The sequence below is a fragment of the Phytophthora ramorum genome (assembly GCF_020800215.1).
Source record: "Phytophthora ramorum isolate Pr-102 chromosome Unknown Phyram_PR-102_s0007, whole genome shotgun sequence".
In the NCBI taxonomy this organism is placed as follows: domain Eukaryota; phylum Oomycota; class Peronosporomycetes; order Peronosporales; family Peronosporaceae; genus Phytophthora; species Phytophthora ramorum.
Genome location: NW_027150653.1, coordinates 26637 through 43944, shown reverse-complemented (window position 1 = coordinate 43944; position 17308 = coordinate 26637). Strand labels below are relative to the sequence as shown.

The 17308-nt window shown below is 57.1% G+C and overlaps 5 protein-coding genes across 7 annotated transcripts; 3 read left to right on the top strand and 2 right to left on the bottom strand.

Moving 5' to 3' along the window:
- Positions 1-337: 337 nt before the first annotated feature.
- KRP23_8036 (uncharacterized protein) lies at positions 338-2746 on the top strand (the record flags this gene model as incomplete). The annotated part of the gene is made up of 1 exon (XM_067893430.1): positions 338-2746. One exon carries the CDS (start codon positions 338-340, stop codon positions 2744-2746), a length of 2409 nt encoding a protein of 802 aa, XP_067742957.1.
- A 327-nt stretch (positions 2747-3073) lies between these two features.
- KRP23_8035 (DEAD-box ATP-dependent RNA helicase 8) lies at positions 3074-4306 on the top strand (the record flags this gene model as incomplete). The annotated part of the gene is made up of 1 exon (XM_067893429.1): positions 3074-4306. One exon carries the CDS (start codon positions 3074-3076, stop codon positions 4304-4306), a length of 1233 nt encoding a protein of 410 aa, XP_067742956.1.
- A 1418-nt stretch (positions 4307-5724) lies between these two features.
- Positions 5725-6435, bottom strand: KRP23_8034 (uncharacterized protein; the record flags this gene model as incomplete). Its single annotated transcript, XM_067893427.1, has 1 exon — positions 5725-6435. The coding sequence occupies one exon, from the start codon at positions 6433-6435 to the stop codon at positions 5725-5727; it is 711 nt and encodes a 236-aa protein (XP_067742955.1).
- Positions 6436-9539: 3104 nt separating this feature from the next.
- Positions 9540-13955, top strand: KRP23_8033 (Peroxiredoxin prdx-2; the record flags this gene model as incomplete). 2 transcript variants are annotated; one of them, XM_067893426.1, is made up of 3 exons in its annotated part: positions 9540-10703; positions 11658-11846; positions 12828-13955. In XM_067893426.1, 3 exons carry the CDS (start codon positions 9540-9542, stop codon positions 13953-13955), a joined length of 2481 nt encoding a protein of 826 aa, XP_067742954.1. The 2 variants fall into 2 exon arrangements, with proteins under 2 accessions (XP_067742954.1, XP_067742953.1); XM_067893425.1 differs by lacking the exons at positions 9540-10703; positions 11658-11846 and having other exon boundaries at positions 12831-13955.
- Positions 13956-14089: 134 nt separating this feature from the next.
- Positions 14090-17239, bottom strand: KRP23_8032 (SUPPRESSOR OF ABI3-5; the record flags this gene model as incomplete). 2 transcript variants are annotated; one of them, XM_067893424.1, is made up of 9 exons in its annotated part: positions 14090-14596; positions 14667-15461; positions 15620-15838; positions 15910-16020; positions 16094-16393; positions 16465-16661; positions 16731-16809; positions 16883-16939; positions 17090-17239. In XM_067893424.1, the coding sequence occupies 9 exons, from the start codon at positions 17237-17239 to the stop codon at positions 14090-14092; spliced, it is 2415 nt and encodes an 804-aa protein (XP_067742952.1). The 2 variants fall into 2 exon arrangements, with proteins under 2 accessions (XP_067742952.1, XP_067742951.1); XM_067893423.1 differs by having other exon boundaries at positions 14667-15458.
- Between the last annotated feature and the right edge of the window lie 69 nt (positions 17240-17308).

Here is a 17308-nt window from a genome sequence, read left to right as displayed (position 1 = left end):
GTTGGGTCGAAACGGGCACCTCGCCCGATATAAATACCAAGTGCCCACACCACAACTTCACTTGACGTCTCCAAGCCAGTCTAACCACAAGGAGTCAATGTGCAGCATCCCCTCATCCACTTCCCAAGTTGCCTTCCAGCACTCACATGTTGCAGTGCAACATGCACTTCCAACATGGCTACATGTTATGTACGCATGCCACAAGTTGTATTCTGTCTTTCTATTCGTTAAAATACCGCTCGTTGCCACCCGTTCACTGGCTGAAAAGGTCAATCGCTCACGCCCAACCAACAGCTCGGCAGTTGCCTTCCAGACCGTCATTGCATCAACGAAGCCTATGAAGCTGGAATCGGCCATCTCGCTCTGGCGCGGCCGCCCCGCCGACGCCGCCGTCACGGGAGTGACGGTCACCACCGGCAAGGAGAACGCCAAGCATGTGCTCGTGACCTCGGCCGAGGATGTGCGTGAGTTCTGCTCGCTCACGCGCAAGTGCCTCAACCACTGGAGCTTCCGCGCCGGTAGCGCCCACGCGCTCCGCGTGCCGGCGGCGCGTCACCCAAACTTGCGGTCGATCTTCGGCGTGTGTGGGGCGCCCGGTGTGAGCGCTAGCAAGAAGGCGCGTCAAGCCAAGCGTCAGGAGGCCAACAAGACGGCGGCGCTGCCGGCCAATGAGGCCCTCACTGTGTGGTGCGACTCGGAGCTGGAGGTAGCCAAGTGGAGGCGCGCACCGCTGCAATCGACCTCCAAAGCCTTTTCACTGCTGGTGCACACGGGACTGAAGAAGGATGCGGTCGTGGTGTTCGAGGACGGCTCTTTCGCGGCGTACAACGAAGATTTGACCAGGATTTTCCACAGTGACGACGCGCAGGACGCTGTGGCGGAGAATGAAGAGGAGGAGGAAGACGAGGAGGAGGAGACGGTGGTTTGGGCCAGTTTCGACACCGACAGCAGCAACTTGAACAGGGGCTCGCTGTTTATTTCGATCCTCATGCAGAAGACCAACATGAAGCTGGAGCTCATGGTGTACGAGGTGGTGAAACCCAGCACCCGCAATCCGTTCGGCGCGGTGCTGCGCGTGCGTCGTCGTGTTGACCTGCCGGAGAATGAAGAGCTGGGATCGTGCGCTTTCCACGCCTCAAGCTTTTCGTACTCGTTTGTGGGACGATCAGGAAGCTGGAAGACGCTGCGATTCTCGCGTGATGCGCTTACCAAGTCGGTGACGCTCATGTCATCACAGCAGATGCCGAGCTTGGCGTCGGCTCACTCGGACTCGACTGTTCCGGTGCACAAGAAGCGAAAGCTTAAGGCAGCTAGCGCAGCTTCAGGCTTTATGGCGTGTGGACTCACAACCATCAGCTCCCTCGTGAGCGTTGCTTTGGATGGTGCACCCAAAATTACCGCATGGGATGCCAAGTTTGCCGTCCCGGTGTCCACGATTGAGATTAACCTGTCAACGGAGAAGGAGGATAGCAGCGAGGTTGTGGTAGGACGTGGCAGCAACAGCGGTGTCGGCAAGCTCGTGCAGCTTGCAAGCACGCTTCTTGGCGAGGAGGTGATCGTAGCGTACGAGCGCGCCATCTTTTTCATTCAAGTAATGGACAGAACGTCTACGCTGGCTAGTGTGCTGGGAGCCGCAGCACATGACAATGCGCCAACCCCCGCGATGCCGAACAGCGTCGTTCAATGGGAAGGCGTGACCGCGACCAGCAGCGCGAACGGCGACACTCTGGATGCCGAGACCTGGAAATCAAATGTGTGCAGTGACGATGACCGTGAGCGTCAACTGATTGCGGACCTCTCGGATCCAAAGACCACTCCTACTGCTGCCGAGTTCGCGACCCGTTTGAATAACGCACTCAAGAAGAACAAGCGGAAGGCTGGTAAAGTGGAAGGCGAGGATATATCTTACCGGCTGCTGCAGGCGGTGACTCGGCGGTGCTTGGAGTCGACGGACCTCAAACTGTGGGGCCCTCTTGAGGCCATGCTGCGCACCAACCGGTTGTCTGCCCGCGCCGAGCCGACGCTGTTCCCCACCCTCATGAAACACAACCAGTTTGCTCTCCTGCAGTGTGCCATTGTGTACCTCGTCGACATCGATGAGCGCTCAATTGTGCGTCTGCTGAAGTATTTTATTCGCAAGAGCAGCAACGCAGCCTTCGTCAAGTTCGTGACGAAGCAGGTCAAGTCCCAGAACAAGAATGCTGGCGCAGTCGACAGCAGCGCGGCCTGCGAGCGGTTCGCAGTTGCTCTTTTGGCCCTGCCCACGAACAGTGTGTTCCTGCACCACGCTATCCGGGAGTTGGAGGTCGAGGAAGTGTTGCTCTTGCTTGCGATCTGCAAGAAGCTCCTGCTGGTGTTCACCACTGGCGACGACGACTCGGACGACGAGGAAGCTCCGACGAAGAAGTCCAAGAAGTCCAAGAAGTCCAAGAAGAGCAAGCCGGATAACAGCCTGGCGGTGAAGAAGAACGAGCGGCGCTTTACTCCGCTGCCGTCGGCGTCCAACTGCTGTGCGTGGATCTGCGCGCTGCTGGACGCACACCTGCCGGAGTTGGTCCAGCGCGCCTCCCAACACGCCGAGGTCTCCCGCACGCTGCACCAACTGGAGGACCTCGTCCAACTGCTGCTCCACACCAGTGCGCAGTACGAAACAGTACATGGCGTGCTGCGCAACTTCCTGTCTGGCGTGCAGCTGCCGCGCGCTCCCGGCATCCCCGACTACAGTCTCGAGGAGCTGCGCCTGTAATCAAACGAACACAGAATAGATACGTCCAGTGGTTTGAGCTTGCATCCTCCATTGGTTTCAGGCCACTTCAACTTGTCGAATAACAACCAATCAGAGATGTCTCCACCTCCTATTCGTCCAAACTGCACCCTTTCTGCCACACTAAACACACACCACGCGTTTGCGGAAAGGGAGAGCTCAAAACGGAAAAAACGCCCCGAAGATCCCAAGCCAAGCAACAGCAGCGCGTCCGCTGCTCCGTCCAAGCAAACCCCAAGCACCACGCGCCACCTGCATCTTTTTATCTAAGCAGTTCCGTACCTTTGTATCCTCCCAAGAGCAGCGACAATGGCCCAGCAACAGACGACGGACGAGGAGAACTGGAAGGCCTCCCTCAAGCGGCCGGAGAAGGACACGCGCGTGCAGACGGAAGACGTGACGAACGTCAAAGGCAACGAGTTCGAGGACTATTTCCTCAAGAGGGAACTGCTCATGGGCATCTTCGAGAAGGGCTTCGAACGCCCGTCCCCCATCCAGGAAGAGGCCGTGCCCATCATTCTGGCTGGAAGGAACGTCATGGCCCGAGCCAAGAACGGCACAGGCAAGACCGCCGCCTTTATCATCCCGTGCCTGGAGAAGACGGACACGAGCAAGAAGCACATCCAGGTGCTCATCCTCGTCCCCACGCGGGAACTGGCACTGCAGACGTCGGCCATCGTCAAGGAGATCGGCAAACACATGGGCATCGAGTGCATGGTTTCCACGGGCGGCACGAGTCTTAAGGACGACATCATGCGTCTCTACCAGACGGTGCATATCTTAGTGGGCACCCCCGGCCGAGTCATGGACCTGGCCAACAAGGGCGTGGCCGACCTGAGCCAGTGCTCCACCGTCATCATGGACGAAGCTGACAAGCTGCTGTCCCCCGAGTTCCAGCCGCTGCTGGAGCAGCTCATCAATCACACGTCCAAGCAGCGCCAGATCTGCCTCTTCTCGGCCACGTTCCCAGTCACGGTCAAGGCGTTCAAGGACCGATTCGTGGACAACCCGTACGAGATCAACCTCATGGACGAGCTCACGCTCAAGGGCGTGTCCCAGTTCTATGCGTTCGTGGAGGAGCGCCAAAAAGTACACTGCCTCAACACGCTCTTCTCCAAGCTTGATATTAACCAGTCGATCATCTTTTGCAACTCGGTGAACCGCGTCGAGCTGCTGGCCAAGAAGGTCACGGAGCTCGGCTTCTCGTGCTTCTACATCCACGCCAAGATGAACCAGGCGCACCGCAACCGCGTGTTCCACGAGTTCCGCAACGGCGCAACGCGGCACCTCGTGTGCTCGGACCTGTTCACGCGCGGTATCGATATCCAGACAGTAAACGTCGTGATCAACTTCGACTTCCCGAAAAACTCGGAGACGTACCTGCACCGCATCGGGCGTTCCGGGCGGTACGGCCACCTTGGTCTGGCCATCAATATGATCACGTACGAGGACCGGTTCAACCTGTACCGCATCGAGCAGGAGCTCGGCACGGAGATCCGACCAATCCCGCCCGTCATTGACCGCAACCTGTACTGCAAGTAGGTTGGCGGTCGTCGTGGCAAGGAGAAGAAGTCATGGATGTCAAGGAGGAGAGACAAGATGGAAACGGAAGAGTGTGAAGCGAAGGCATGTGATCGTGAAAGTGAAGGCGAAAAGTCGAGAGGAAGTGAGGTTGGAGGGAGGCGGGAGTGGTGGATGGTGGACGAGGAGTGAAGGAAACTTCGCTGATGGAGGACCGATCGTGTCATGGGGTGGAGATTACGACTAGCACCCACGTATGGCCTGATTGCCATGGCTGGATGTTTGGGTTGTGGATGCCACCTTCATGTACTCGGTGGCCTGATGGAGAAAAAGGAAAGCAGCTCAACTACGAGCGTAGGACAATAAACAAGAGTAAGCAAGCTAGCGGGCGCGTGGGACATCGCCGATGTTGCGTCGAGCAAGCGACAAGCAACACATACGCAGCGACGATGTGTGTGAAGAAGAAATGGTAGCGGAGATGATGGCACGCCCACCGACGCGTCTTAGTGAGAGCAGGACGCAGACGGCGGCAGAGTGCGCGCAGAGAGTGCGTTGCGACAAGAGTCGACGAGCGACAAAGTGGAAAAGGCATCAACGACGGGGAACGAGGTGGGCGAACAACGACAGCAGAAGAGAGATTGGAAATCGTGTTAGGCCCTGCTGAGACCGTAGGGTAAGCTTAGTGTGAGCGTAGTGATCTGGTGGTGTGACGTGGACAGATCTCGTAACGATCGTCATAAAGCTGAAGTTGAATGACCACCAGTGCGTGCAGCTGCTGCCGGCATTCATGCGGTGGCAATCTCCTGCCGACTGCTGCTAATCTGATCGGGTCGCGTGCCATGCGAGTTCCTCTGTAACCTTCAACTGCGGTGCCGATGAAGTTCATCATGAATGGCGGCCATTGCTGTCACCAGCGGAGACCGATGGCTGATGGCTTGCTGAGCGCAGGCATTTTTACATGGATCCTTGTGCGCGTTCGGACAGTTGGAAGCCTCGACCAGGCTCTGTATCCGACGGCATGTTCGGGCGCGGCCGCCAAGAGTGCGGAGAGTTGGAGCTCCGTGCGGGACTCAGCCAACGCGCAAGTGCCAAGCTCCACGCAGAAGATCTGCGACAGCATGTTGCCGCCGCAGCAAGAAGATATGAGACCCTGGGTCCCATCCTGCGGGAGCTTTCGCAAAGGCTCACGACGACGGCCGGTCCACTCAAGCCCGCGTCGCGCTGGCTGTCATTGCACACGGGTGCACTCGCGCCACCCAAACACAGCTGGTCATGATCTACACTGGCGCGTTCCAGCCCCCAACGATAGCCAACCGCCTCGCCAACATGCTGCACGACACTCAACGTTCCTGGGAAACGACGGGTAATATTTTAAATACGGGGCCTGCTTCGGCCTACTTTACGATCTATGCCTATGATAAATAGCTTCCTTCACTCCTTCAGAACTCCACTTCAGCGAACACGCGACGCCTCGACGCCACGGGCGCCACCATTCCCATCTTGCTCATGGGGGGCATGGCCCACTCGCGCATGCCGCAGAGCTTCTGCTTAACGACGCGGTCGGTTCCGCTGCGCGTGGGGAACAGGCTGCTGCGCTGCGCCTCGCCGTCCTCGGGACGCATCTCCTCGAACGAGCGCTTGCGTCCGTCCTTAGTACTGGGGGCCTTCTTAATGATAGGCTCGGTCTTGGCTGCGGGTTGCTGAAGGAACTCGCGCACGATCTTGACCAGTTGGCGGCCCACGTGGCACGCACCGCAGTGTAGCAGGCGGCGATCCATGATGAGCGCGGACACGCGCGCCACGAGGAACTGCAGCAGAACGTTGAGCGTGCTCATGGTCTCCTTCTCCTGTGCGCGCAGGTCGCGGATGATCTGTCGGAAGGCGTAGTTGTCCACGACACTGGCCAGCCACTTGGCCAGCAGACTGGGCTTCTTCTCGTCCGTCTCGGACTGGCCCTGCTTGCAGCTGGTTCGGCGTTTGACGTCGCGCGCGAGGGTTTCCAGTGACCCCCAAAGCGCCTCGAACTCGCCCATCGTCTTGTACACGAAGTAGACGCTCGCGGGAGCCGCGGGCCGCACCTGCACCGCGAACTTGTCGTCCTTGCCGCCGATGCAGGACGTCACGGTCGCTGCCATGGCGCGCATGCTCATTCGCTGCTGAAGGTTGGAGTAATTGCTCTGGCCCGAAGTCGTGGCCTCACGAGGGCAAATCGCCTAATGAGGCAGTCGGCGCAGGCGCTGGTAGAGAGCGGCGCGAGAGAAGAGGCGGTCACAACCCTAACTGCTGAACTGACGCGTCGGTCCGCCTCTCTGTCAAGTACAAGTGCTGTTGGGAAATGATTTTTTCGGACTGCTCCGCTCTGCGACGCTGAGCCTGGGCGCTTCCCGGCGCGGGCGGCAGCTTCAGCGCCGCTTCCTGGGCTACACAGCATCGTTTGACGCTCGCCGGTGCCGCCAAGCATGCGTTCTCGCTGGCTGCAATTGCCGATGTGGCTCGCAGTTGCTGCACGGGATCTGGTCGGATCGCGGAGCCCTGGCGGTGACTGCTTGGTTTACCCTCTGTTCGCCGCCGCTGACTTGGCTTCCATCCGCTGTCTGTCGAAAGCAACCACAGCTGGGGGAACGGAAGCGCGAGGCGTGCACCCCCACAAGACGCGGGAGCAAGCCGTGTAAATCCACCTGATGGTTGGGTGCCATGCGGCTACCTTAGCTGGTGTTGACTGCATGATTGCCATCGCAGAGAGGTCGCACGTAAGCGACCACCTGCAGCGCCCGCGCCATTAAGAGTGCCGAGTCAATCAGGTGCGGCGGGTGGATTTTCAAAAAGGTTCATGCTGGACAAGGAGGTAATATCAGGGGTATACAATTTCCAAGTGCATCGAGGGGATGGGTGTCAGGGAGCGCGCGCTGTTTGAGCCACAAAACGTCAGCGCATAGAATTGGCTCATGACACTCTTGTGACAGATATGGAACAGCTGGTTCCGCACGTCACCTCGTCTGCCGTCGATAATAGCTTGCGTTTTGTATGTGGGAGGGCTGGTCAACTGAAGCGCTGTGAGTAACGCCTATCCACTTGGAGGACAACCGCGCCAAATGGGGATCGACACTGGAGAGCAACAGGCCTTTGGTCCCAGCGCGCGCCACATGGACACTTCGCCTCCCAGCTCGAGGAAAAAAAGCATAGCGTCCATATGCTCTCGTCGAGCGCCCACAACTGCAGCGTTACTGCTGGCTTGGCGCTGCGCCAATCGAACCCACAGCGTTCGCGTTGGTCCACCTTGCAGGCGTCCGACGCCGCGGTTGGCTGCGAGGCGGCTCGCATCGTTTCTTGCGGTTGCCGCTCTCTTTCCTGCTGGAGGCCCGACGCCGGCGCCGTCGTTTCATTGTGGTTCCATCAACACATCCGCGAGATTGGCCCGAAAAGGACGTCTGTCCTGCCCCGCGCTCCCTGCGTAGAGACCGAAAGCGACTTGGATAGACGCCACGGAGCGACGGGCACATCGGATGACGAGGTGGCGCGGCATCACGGTGCCGATCCTCGAGTCAAGCCCCCTGCCCAAGTGCGGGCGAGTGACTCGAACTCAGTATACCGCAAATAATTGTAAAACAGTCTGCTGGCGAGACTATCGCCCTGATGGCCGCGCGGCCCAGCTCGGCGCGCTCGCTTCAACGTCCGCCGAGCACGTTTCTCAGCGTGCAGACGCTCGCGTTGGAGAGGCTGACGGTCCCCCCCGTTTCATGCGCATGGGGTGCCCCTAGGGTTTCGAGCCATGCACTTTGCTGGCGTTGGCTGTCACGCCAGTGCGGCTTTGAGCGAGGACGGCCGGACGACGTCTGAAGCGTGAGGTGAGCCTGCTTTAATGGCCTCGACCGCACAAACCACTGCATCACCTCTCCAGAGGCAGCTCCACCGGTCGTAAGTCAAGCGTGTCACCCAGCGGCGCATTGTCGTTTGGCAGGCAGGCTGACCCCTTGACGTCGCTGCTGGACTGAAGTTGAAATGTGGTCGCCACTGCTAGTCGCGAACGAGCCCAGTCTGCACCCGGTGTTGCCAGTTTGGTGCAGGGCGCCCTTGGCGTTGAGGTGAGCTTGCCACCTACTTTGCCGCCCAGGCGTTGGGTTACCGCTGACCCGCTCGCTGACACTCTGCGTAACGAGCATTCCAAACCGCTGACTCAGCAGTGTCTGCAGTCTTGAGTCGACGCAGTCTTGAGGCCGAAATCATCCTCGCTCTGGACGCGTTGGCGCAACGAGCTCGAGTCGCAGCGCTGAGTTACAGACGACTCGGGTCTGCTCTCGTTGATCGTCGATCGCAGTAGCTGCAGGCAACTAACGCCGCCCTCGCCAGTAACAGTGCGGCCGTGCAGAAAGTGTCACCTCAGAGGGGCCACACATGGCCTTCAGCGCTCTACGAGCCATTTGTCGTGCGGATGCCAACGCCAGCGTTGTAATATCAGCGGAAATGGAGCATGGCCGCTCCAACCCAGATTTGTGCTTGTCAGTCCGCCATTAGGGCGGTGCCAGCCCTCAACTTTTTCGTGGACCAAGCCTCACGGACGAGCATATGAGCTATCCATCATATCGTCCAAGAAATACGCTGCAGCGCAGAAGGCGGCCTGTTGTGTATCCCGGGTCGGAAGATTCAAAAGCTGAACACGCGGCGATGCGGGGGCTTAAGACGAAGAGGGAGGCGCACGTCTGACTACATGCAAGCTCAAGAGTCTTTTCGGGGTTGATCGTGATAGACGGATTGTCTGGAGCAAGGACAGTATGCAGACTGGCATACAAAGACCCATGCACTCACCAGATTACCAGACCATGCACAGCAGCACTGGTGGCCGTACGACACAATGTAGCCAGGTGCGGTTGTCTCCTAGCGCTTTACGACAACCAAGAATGGTTATCAGAGTTCGGAGCCGTAAGGCGCTAGTAACACAATATACGTTACCCATTATTATTATTATTGTTGTATCCTAGCGCTTGCCGGCATAGTCCACTCCTTTTTGTGACCAGGATTCCGTACAGCGAGACTTCGCCGTATCCACCGAAAAAGGCAACTTGAAGTTGCAAGAGTGATGGTCGTTGCATCCTGGCTATCTTTGGTGGGCTATAATAAGGGGTGAAGCTGCTGCAGCAAGGACTCGGACCACGCTCGCTGACTGCTGTAACCTGCAGGCCGCTCGCTGATTGAGCTGCCACTGCCGTGAGGGTTTGACTGTCGAGAAGGTCGTCATTCTCTGGTAGCGGAGCAGCAGATGTCGCTGGCTCGAGGCCCGGACCTTTCACAGTCCACTAGTGACAGCTCGCCGCTGTTTCTGCTATCGCCCACAGCTCTGCGGCCCATGACCAGCCATGCGCGGATCGAAGGAGGCGCGTCGTACACGAAAGGCGCGCACGACGTTGCGGATCCGCGCCTGGTCCCGAGGAAGAATTTCCTGCCGCAATTACCATCGAAGACCGAAGCTAACAGCAGTGGCGATGAAGCAGAGGAGGACACGGACAGCGATGCGTACAGACAGAAGATGTGGGCAGGCCAGGCGAACATTCTCGTGGCGGTGCGTTTGCGCCCGCTTCTGAGCCACGATCGCGATCGAGAAGAGATCGTCAAAGTTGTCGGGGAGAAGGAGGTCGCGGTGCTGACACGAAGCCCCGGCGGCTTGGTCGAGCCGATGCTTAGTGCGAATTCCCCTGTGCGTCGATATACGATGCACCCGCTTCGCAAGCCTCGACATGCGTCTGCGTCTCCTTCCATTTCTAGTGGAGCGCGCAGCCGGGAAAAGCGATACGCGTTTGACTCCGTGTTCACGCCGCATGATGGCCAGCAAAAGGTTTACCAACACACCACCAAGTTTTTGATCCACGGTGTGCTCAATGGCTTCAATGCCACCGTGTTTGCCTATGGCTGTACTGGAGCTGGAAAGACGTACACCATGTTTGGCACGCCAGAAGAGCCTGGCATCATGGCGAGAACGCTCGAAGACTTGTTCCGAAACATCGAGCGCGTGCATGCAGATCCGACAGGTCGAGTGCAGTATCGAGTGGCAGTCTCCTTTCTGGAGGTGTACAACGAAAACATCCGGGACCTGCTCTCTGCGAGCTCGTCATGCTCATCTGCGTCCTCCATGCCAACGTCCGAGTTCTTGGATCTGCGTGAAGACCCGGTTCGGGGGTCTGTTGTGGCCGGACTTTCAGAAGTAGAAGCAAGCAATGCCAAGGATGTTATGAAGCTGCTACGCAGAGGAAACAAGTATCGGTCACAGGAGAGCACAGCGGCGAATTCAGTCTCCTCTCGATCGCACGCCGTGTTGCAAGTGCACATAGCTCAGAAAGAGAAGTCGACTCTGAGTGGGTCCACGGCAGACCCGGAGGAAACTGATACTGGGTCTTCAGGCGACAATAAGAGACCCGACAGCATGGAGGTAAAGTTTGGAAAACTGTCTTTGGTGGACTTGGCAGGCAGTGAACGAGCAGCAGTGACGCAAAATCGCGGTCAGAGGCTTCTCGAGGGAGCCAACATCAATCGGTCCTTGCTGGCACTGGGGAATTGCATCAATGCTCTGGGTGAGAAAGGAGCATCGTTTGTGCCGTACAGAGACAGCAAGCTAACGAGGCTGCTGAAGGACTCGTTGGGTGGAAATTGCCGAACGGTGATGATTGCCAACGTAAGTCTCGCTGCGTCGAGCGTCGAGGAGACGTTGAATACACTCAAGTACGCAAACCGAGCCAAAAACATCAAAACAACCGTGAGGAGAAACCTCGTTGAGTCCGACCAGACTACAGTTAACCAGAGCAGCCTCGTGGCGAGTCTTCAGGAGGAGATAGCGACACTCAAGACAGCGCTGCTTCGACAGCAGGAGCAAGGTGAAGCTGAGCGACGTTCTCCAGTAGAATCCGAGTTACGTTGGGTCGAGAACAAGAAACCGTCCTTCAGCAGCAAAAGCAGTGACAACAATTCAGAAGAAGAAGACTGGAAGTCGACCAAACTGCGTGAAGCCCGCCAGTATATCACGGAGTCTTTTGAAGAGCGTCGTCGATTGCATCACGCGCTATTGACGCTTGAGCACCAGGTGAGCGGTTGCCACGTGCGTTGTGTTGATACCGATACGTTGCTAACAAGTCTTACGACACTGCAGATTCGAGTTCGTCTTCGAGAGCTGCAGACATCAGAACAGTCACCTGCTCCCCTAAATGGAGCGCAGTCTCCTGCAAAGTCTACTTCTGTAGCTACCGAACAGAAGCCACAAGAGTGCTCAAGTTCTTTGACTACAATGGTGGCAAGTACGTTGACTACAAGCGCATCTCCAACTAGCGATGGTGCAATGGAAGATCAGCTTCTTGTCTTCTTGTCCCGTGAGCGAGATGGATTGATACAGCAACTGGCAAGAAATGAAGGGGCAATGGACGAATTCCGTCGGGGGATCGAGCAGAGTCCTCTCATGGAGCGCAATGCACTGATCCGCGACGTATTGCTGATGGAGTATCGGATTGGGAACTTGGAAATCGACAAGATGCAGCTACAAACGTTGCGAGATCTCCAAATGGGCGTTGGTCCACGCCTACCGGTAGATGGCCAGCATGGGAACAACGACGATTTGTGCACAGAACCACTTGATGTCAGGCTTCTCTCCGCCGGACACGATCATCATCTCAATCTTCCGGCGCTTGCCTTGAAAATCCCACAGCCTCAAATTTCTGACCGTGGTAGCAGTCGTGTTCATCTACCCGAAATCAAACCAGCTAAAACTGGTCGGGGAGGCTTTCTGGAGGAACTTCGTGAGCATCTGTACCCGAGTAAATCACACAGCCATCGGGACGATCTGCAGCAGGTGGCCCACTCCGTTGCTCCTGTGTCCTACCACAGGCATTGGGGACTTCATCTGAACAATGCCTCTCTTCCCTATATACGCTTGAAAAAGAAAACCCCGGTACCGCTGTACATTGAGCCGACCACAGCAGCAGCGATCGCGTTGGGAAAATCGCCGTCAGCAAAGTCACTGGCAGAACCATACCTCAAGTCTCTCAAAAATCGGCACAAACCTTCGCGGGTAACCGGGAAAAGCAAGAACGTATCTCTAAAATAATGTATCCAGGGCAGCGCTCCCAGCTCTCCTGCACCAGCACACAAATGCGTCTCCTGCTTTGTTGGTTCAGGAGAGAGATCCTCCTCACCCCTTCTGATCGCCACCTGCTCATGTATGTTTCCAAGTCTTCTCGCAAGCACTGGTCGTCCCTTCCTCAGAATCCTCCAACATTCATGGACGCCGTAGGTGCTCCTAGCTTCGTGCTCATTCAGAGGCACAGCAGACGCTGGATGCTCTCGGCTCGCACGTCGCGTATGTGTCCCCCGTCACATATTGCAGCATGCGCCAATATGAGTCCTATCCCTCTCGAATCCGTTCGCCACCACTTCAACGCCACTTCAATTCTTTCCATACCCAGTTCAAGTGAATCTTTCTGTTTAACGAGTCACCATCGTGGGGCCAAGAGAGCTCCTCACTCTTCAAAAAGCTCAGAAGTGCTTGTTGAATATGCGTTCCGTACAGATTATGCGTCGCCTCGCGGCCTCCCGCGCACTCCCGACGGCCACGCGTCGTCTGGCGCCGCGTGCTGCCGCTCCGTTCGTGTCCAACTCGCTGGTGGCCGCCCGCGCGCCGCTGCAGAGCCGCACGTTCGCCACGGATGGCGGTGACTTCTTCTTGGAGGACGACGAGGACGACTCGTTCGTGCAGTACCCGCCCGTGGCTGCGCGTGTGCAGTGCCAGGCGCCCCAGTTCACGGCTCAGGCTGTGGTGGACGGAGACATCACGGACGTCTCGCTGGACACGTACCGTGGCCAGTACGTGGTGCTCTTCTTCTACCCCAAGGACTTCACGTACGTGTGCCCCACCGAGATCATCGCGTTCAACGACCGCGCCGAGGAGTTCAAGGCGCTCAACACGCAGCTCATCGCCGTGTCCTGCGACTCGCCCGAGAGCCACTTGGCCTGGACGCGTCTGCCGCGCAACAAGGGCGGCCTGGGCAAGATGGACATCCCCATCGTCTCGGACATCACCAAGGTCATCTCGGCCAAGTACGGCGTGCTCGTGGAGCAGGCTGGCGTGGCTCTGCGCGGCCTGTTCATTATGGACAAGGAGGGCGTGCTCCAGCAGATCACCGTCAACAACATGCCCATTGGGCGCAGTGTCGACGAGACTCTGCGTCTCATCAAGGCGCTGCAGTTCGTGGAGGAGCACGGAGAGGTGTGCCCCGCCAACTGGCAGCCGGGTGACAAGACCATCAAGGCTACTCCCACTGACAGCTACGAGTACTTCTCCACGGTCAAGGAGGATGCCGAGGACGACGACGCGGTGGCCCTGACGCTGGTCAAGAGCAAGGCCCAGTTCGACGCTCTGGTCAAGAGCGGCAAGCCCGTGGTCGCCGACTTCATGGCCCCGTGGTGCGGCAAGTGCGCCCAGATCCTGCCATTCGTGGAGGACCTGGCGGAGGCTCACCCGGAGGTGACGTTCGCCAAGCTGGACGTGTCCATCCCGGAGGTGGAGCAGCTCAAGGACGACCTGGAAGTTGGCGCGTACCCGGAGTTCCGCTTCTTCAAGGGCGGCAAGGAGGTCCACGAGAAGATCTCGGGCTACAAGAAGTCGCTGCTCAAGAACGCGGTGCAGAAGCTGCTCTAATTTACTGCTCCTTCGGGTGTTAACGGTTGACCGCCCGTGCTAGGCGAGCTGGTCCAGTTTCAGCAACCATTTTCAATAACACGTGCAACGAACATTCACAGTTTTGTTGGGTCTCCATCCAATCCAATACTGTCTTATGCATTGTCGGCTTCGTATCGCGCACGAGCCAGTCGCTGCCGACGCTCTTTGTCCGTAGTGGCGTCCGAGAGGTCCACCGAGGCAGAAAGCGGCGCCTTCAAGCCGAGGCCAGCCGTATCGCTTCGACCAAGTCCTGCCGCTTTTATCGGCGCGGTGATGCCCGTGCCGTGCTTGCCCAGACCCTCTCCGCTCTTCCATCCCATCATCTTCAGCATTTTCCCGCCGATACCCGATTCTAGCGAGGCTGCAGTAGGCTCAGGGCTCGCTTTGGCCGTTGGAACAGGCGCACTCCAGCTGTTGCTTCCAGGCGCTGCGGTGGGCGGCGCATCCTCCTCTTCCCGCTGCTTCTTGGCATCTCGCTCCATCTCTTGTTCGTGCTGCCGGTACTGAGCAGCAATGTGTCGCTTGTTTTGTTTCGCTTTCGCCACGTTGGCCAAATGCAACTTGGACAACTTTTCGTGTTTGTGGAGCATGTCCAGCGAGCCAAACTTTCGCCGACAGAGCTGCCAAACACAAAAGACAGATCCAATCTTAGCAAAGCAGCAGGATTGCAAGCGTGAGGTCTCTACTTACCAGGCAGATCGGCACTTCTTGAGGACCACTCGTCAATGCATCAATAACGGAGTCAGCAGTGTTTGGTGGTGCACCGGCTGCCAACTTTTGCATCGATGAAGCCTCGGGTTTCGAACTGTCGCTTTGTTGTGTGGTCGATGCTGCACGCGCCGTCTCGCCGGGATGCTCGTGTTGCACTGGTGGCGTACTAGAGCCTTCATGATCCTGCATCTTTGCCTTGCGCTGCTGCTGTGACCATTTGGCGATATCGCCGGCACTTTTACGCTTCATTCCGATGCTGGTCGCACTAACAGCACCCGCAGCAGGTGCTGCAGGCCCACCACCCACAGGTTTTGTCTGAGCGTTTCCCTCGAAACCGGAGGATGCTGAGGTAAACGCCGTGGTCTTGATACCGAACGAGATCCCCAGTATTTTCTTCTTGTCTTTCTTCAGTGACAAGCTCAGTCCTGACTTGCTGGCTACGGAAACCTTCGTAGTAGTAGGCTCCTTGTATGCACCATGATCAGCAGGTGGTGGTGGCACAAACACCTGAAACGCTGCTGCCCCGCTGTCCCCTGGATTCACGCACCGATAGTATGTGCCTGTGAATGAGTTATGGTACAGCTTGGTGTGGGCGTCGTAGTAGAACATGCTGTCCGGGTCCCAGTAAAGTCCATACTCGCTGGCGTACACATAGCTGCCCCCTGCTGTCTCGAACGGTGGTGGCCACATTTTCTTGGGCTCCTCGAAGTGGGGGACGACTTCAGCAGCGGCATTATCCAGAAGTGCGCTTATGTCGGCCGCAACGTTGCTCTGCTGGAGACCACAATCAGAAACAATTCGGCCGATGGGCACAGGTTCGTGCATACGTGCAGCAGGAGGAGTGACACCCTTGAAGATTAGATACTTGTTTCTTACTCCCATGACGAGCGTCTCGTCCCAATTCAGCAAACAAAAATGCAACATGCGTTCACCTGTTCATTTTTCGCTGTGTCAGCTCCGCGTCCTTGTGAGAGCAACCATTGAGCTTGCTCCAACGCTGTGACTGCCATGGAATTGCCTGTGTGGGATCCTTGAGCGACTTCAGCCGGGTACTGCGACCTAGTGGAGAGAGTATCGCGCGCAAACGACACCTCCACGTGAGTATTTTGCACAACTAAGCCATCACATCTTTTCAGAGCATTTGTAGCCGCCTGCAACAGTCAACATAGCACACCAGAGTCATCATACCATCCACCAACACCCAGTCTAAAGCGAATCGTACTTCGATGTCGCGGAATTCAACAAATCCGAATCCTCGCGATAGATTCGTTACGCGGTCACGGATAAGGCGGATATCTTGTACGCCATCAAACTCTGCAAACGCCACATGGAGCTGCATATAGTTTCCATCAGGATGCTGCACAGACTCGAAAACAAGCAAACACTCTACAAACCCGCAATCGTACCTCTCCTTCCTCGATATCGGGTGGAAGCATGCGCACAACCAGCACCTGCGATGAGGGGATATTCCGGACATTCTCATTACCTGCACCGCGTCTTCGAGCACCTTTGTCGTCGTCTCTCGACGCAGCATTGTGAGCAAAACACTCCCCAGTATGTCCGGACTCGTTGAACTGCGAATCGTTGTGACTACTCGTATAGTCTTGGCGAAACGCAGCCGTCACTGGAACATCCTTAGTGTGTGCCGTCTTGGATGCATTGCACTGGAAACAGCTCGTTCGACGAGCAAAATTGGTCACATTGCACTGCCATCACCACAAGTAAGCCCAGTCAGAACTGGTCAAGCAACAGCAACCAGATACCATGATTTACCCACTTCATCGCAAATCCAGTCTGGTCGGGGTTGCCATCGTTCTCCATGGCGCTGGCTGTCACTATGCGTGCCACCACTGTGTCGCGAGCCCCAACTTGCGCCTCTCGGTCGACCTGGTTCATTCTCTGGAGATCGTCGACGATACCCATCTGCATAGCTGACACTCACAGCCCTGTGCTGCAACACGAGCGGCCTCGACGCTACAGTCGCATCCACAGTGCAACATCAGAAACTGCACCAGCATTTAAACAATAACTGAGACCCGGTACCAAAAGCTCGCATTGCTTCCACTGCAATCTCCACCGACTCAAAGTCCACGAACGCAAACCCGCGAGACTCCCCCGTAGCCTACCAAACACAAAACAAAGTAGGTAGGGTGCCCTACATCTTCCCCATGGAAGTCTCAGCCTGCTCTACGTACTTTATCGTGCATGGTGCGAGCTTGCATCGGTCGAAATGATTGCAGCGCGTGGAGGATCTGGCGGAGTGACGAGGCGCGCGGTGAGTAAACGTGAAAGCTGCAGTTTGTAGCGTCTCTCGCTTCTGTCTGTCTGTAGAGTCCTATCACCGATCTACTGGTCGCTCTATCCTGCGTATTGTGTTTTATTCAATTAAGTATGTATTATACCATTTCGTCGTCGACAGAGGGCGCCAGGCCGCGAAGCAGCAGCGTGGAGCTGGGAGGGTGCTCCTGGTATGGCGCGTGCGGAGTATGGCGCTGTCCTCGAGGCGGAGACGAGGCCTCGCGGCGACCGAAGTGCGGCGAGTGGCTGGACATGCTGGAGATCGGCTTTTTTAATGTAGTGTCTGCTACCAATGTGTAAGTATTTAGGAATTACAGAAGTAA